This window comes from Notothenia coriiceps, unplaced genomic scaffold (assembly GCF_000735185.1).
Source record: "Notothenia coriiceps isolate Sejong01 unplaced genomic scaffold, NC01 NC01_scaffold00014565, whole genome shotgun sequence".
Classification (NCBI taxonomy): Eukaryota; Metazoa; Chordata; class Actinopteri; order Perciformes; family Nototheniidae; genus Notothenia; species Notothenia coriiceps.
Genome location: NW_011347266.1, coordinates 18,782 through 20,830, shown reverse-complemented (window position 1 = coordinate 20,830; position 2,049 = coordinate 18,782). Strand labels below are relative to the sequence as shown.

The 2,049-nt window shown below is 44.1% G+C and overlaps 1 protein-coding gene across 1 annotated transcript; it reads right to left on the bottom strand.

Moving 5' to 3' along the window:
- Positions 1-346: 346 nt before the first annotated feature.
- On the bottom strand, positions 347-1,101 carry LOC104948555 (myelin and lymphocyte protein-like; the record flags this gene model as incomplete). The annotated part of the gene is made up of 3 exons (XM_010774755.1): positions 347-506; positions 687-809; positions 907-1,101. Coding segments are annotated over 3 exons (393 nt in total), but the record flags the coding sequence as incomplete, so codon positions are not given.
- Positions 1,102-2,049: the final 948 nt, after the last annotated feature.

Sequence of the window (2,049 nt, the reverse complement as noted above, 5' to 3'; positions counted from 1 at the left end):
CACAGACACACACAACCCTATAGGCACCCCACAGACACACACAACCCTATAGGCACCCCACAGACACACACAACCCTATAGGCACCCCACAGACACACACAACCCTATAGGCACCCCACAGACACACAACCCTATAGGCACCACACAGACACACACAACCCTATAGACACCACACAGACAACCCTATAGGCACCCCAGACACACACAACCCTATAGGCACCCCACAGACAGACACAACCCTATAGGCACCCCACAGACACACACAACCCTATAGGCACCCCACAGACACACACAACCCTATAGGCACCACACAGACACACACAACCCTATAGGCACCCCACAGACACACACAACCCTATAGGCACCCCACACAACCCTACACACACACACACACAGTACTTTTTTGGACACGCATGTCTGTGATTTACTTTTCAGAAGTTTTTCCATCGGATGGAGGAGAGGATGGTGTGGATGAAGTAGAGGAGTGTAGCTACAAAGGCGAACACCTAACACACACACACAAACACACACAGAGTTAAAACAGAGCATGGGCTAATGTCTACATTTCTGAGGCTAAGTCTCGGATATAAGAGATTTTTTTCATGATGATGTAGCAAAATGTTGAACTTTTCCTTTAAAAGCAGCAGTAAATGTTATAAAAATAAACAGCTTAAATCAGTTCTCACCACAGCAGCGATGTCGATGTGGTAGATTCTTGAGTTGAGTGATTTCACCAGGAAGGTCGTGTACGCCAAGTCCACCCCGGCACTGAGGTAGAAGAAGGCTGCCAGGCCGTGGTACGCAAAGTCCTGGACACACGTGGAGTAAATCAATTAAATAACTCTATGTCTTTTGTCACATTTCATTACATCTCTCTGATCTGTTCCTTTCTCTCTGGTGTCTTACAGCAGCAGCCCAGCCCGAGCTGTTCCTGTGCCCTCCAACAGCGAAGATGACCATCCAGAGGAAGGTCATGACGAAGCAGAACACCGAGACGAACATCACCCAGCCCAGGGGGTTCGGGGGGGTGATGAGGGTGGAGGCCACCAGGATCCACACCAAGCCCCCAAACACCTGCAAACACACAGGGAAGAGCAGGTATTATGGATTTTTTTTAAGATTGATGCTCACCTTCAAGGTCACCTATTATGCAAAATCCACTTTTTCATGTCTGTCATAGGCAAGACAAGGCAAGGCAATTTTATTTATATAGCACCTTTCAACACAAGAAATTCAAAGTGCTTTACAAAAAATGAAAGACATTAAGAAAATGGCATTTAAAATAAACGTTAAAAGAAAAAAATACATGGATAAAAGTTACAGTGCAGTTTAAGATATGAATAGTTAAATTAAAAGCAGCGGCAAAAAGAAAAGTCTTCAGCCTGGATTTAAAAGTAGTCAGAGTTGCAGCGGACCTGCAGGTTTCTGGGAGTTTGTTCCAGATATTTGGAGCATAATAACTGAACGCTGCTTTACCATGTTTGGTTCTGACTGGGGACAGAAAGCTGACCAGTCCCTGAAGACCTGAGAGATCTGGATGGTTAATCATTTAGCAGGAGGTCAGAAATGTATTTTGGGCCTAAACCATTCGCAGCATTTAAAAAACTCCTAACATATAAGTGTGAATGTTTGTACAACACTATATTTGTAATAAAAACAATAGATCAAATAACTATTTAGAGGGCGATAGGAGTTGCTTGAACACTAGTTTCTGTTGCCAAAGAAATATCTATCAAATGACGTTTAAAGATATAGCGAGATGGCGTTGGGAGTGCGGATATGCTTCTTTTTATTTAAAAAAAATGTTTTATTGAAAGATTCGACAGTGAATTTACGAAATGTAGGATACACAAAAATTTCCATTTGAGCTGTGTACACAAACACACACACACACACACACACACACACACACACACACACACACACACACACACACACACACACACACACACACACACACACAACACACACAGACCACACACAGACACACACACACACACACACACACACACACGCACGCACGCACGCACGCACGCACACACACACACA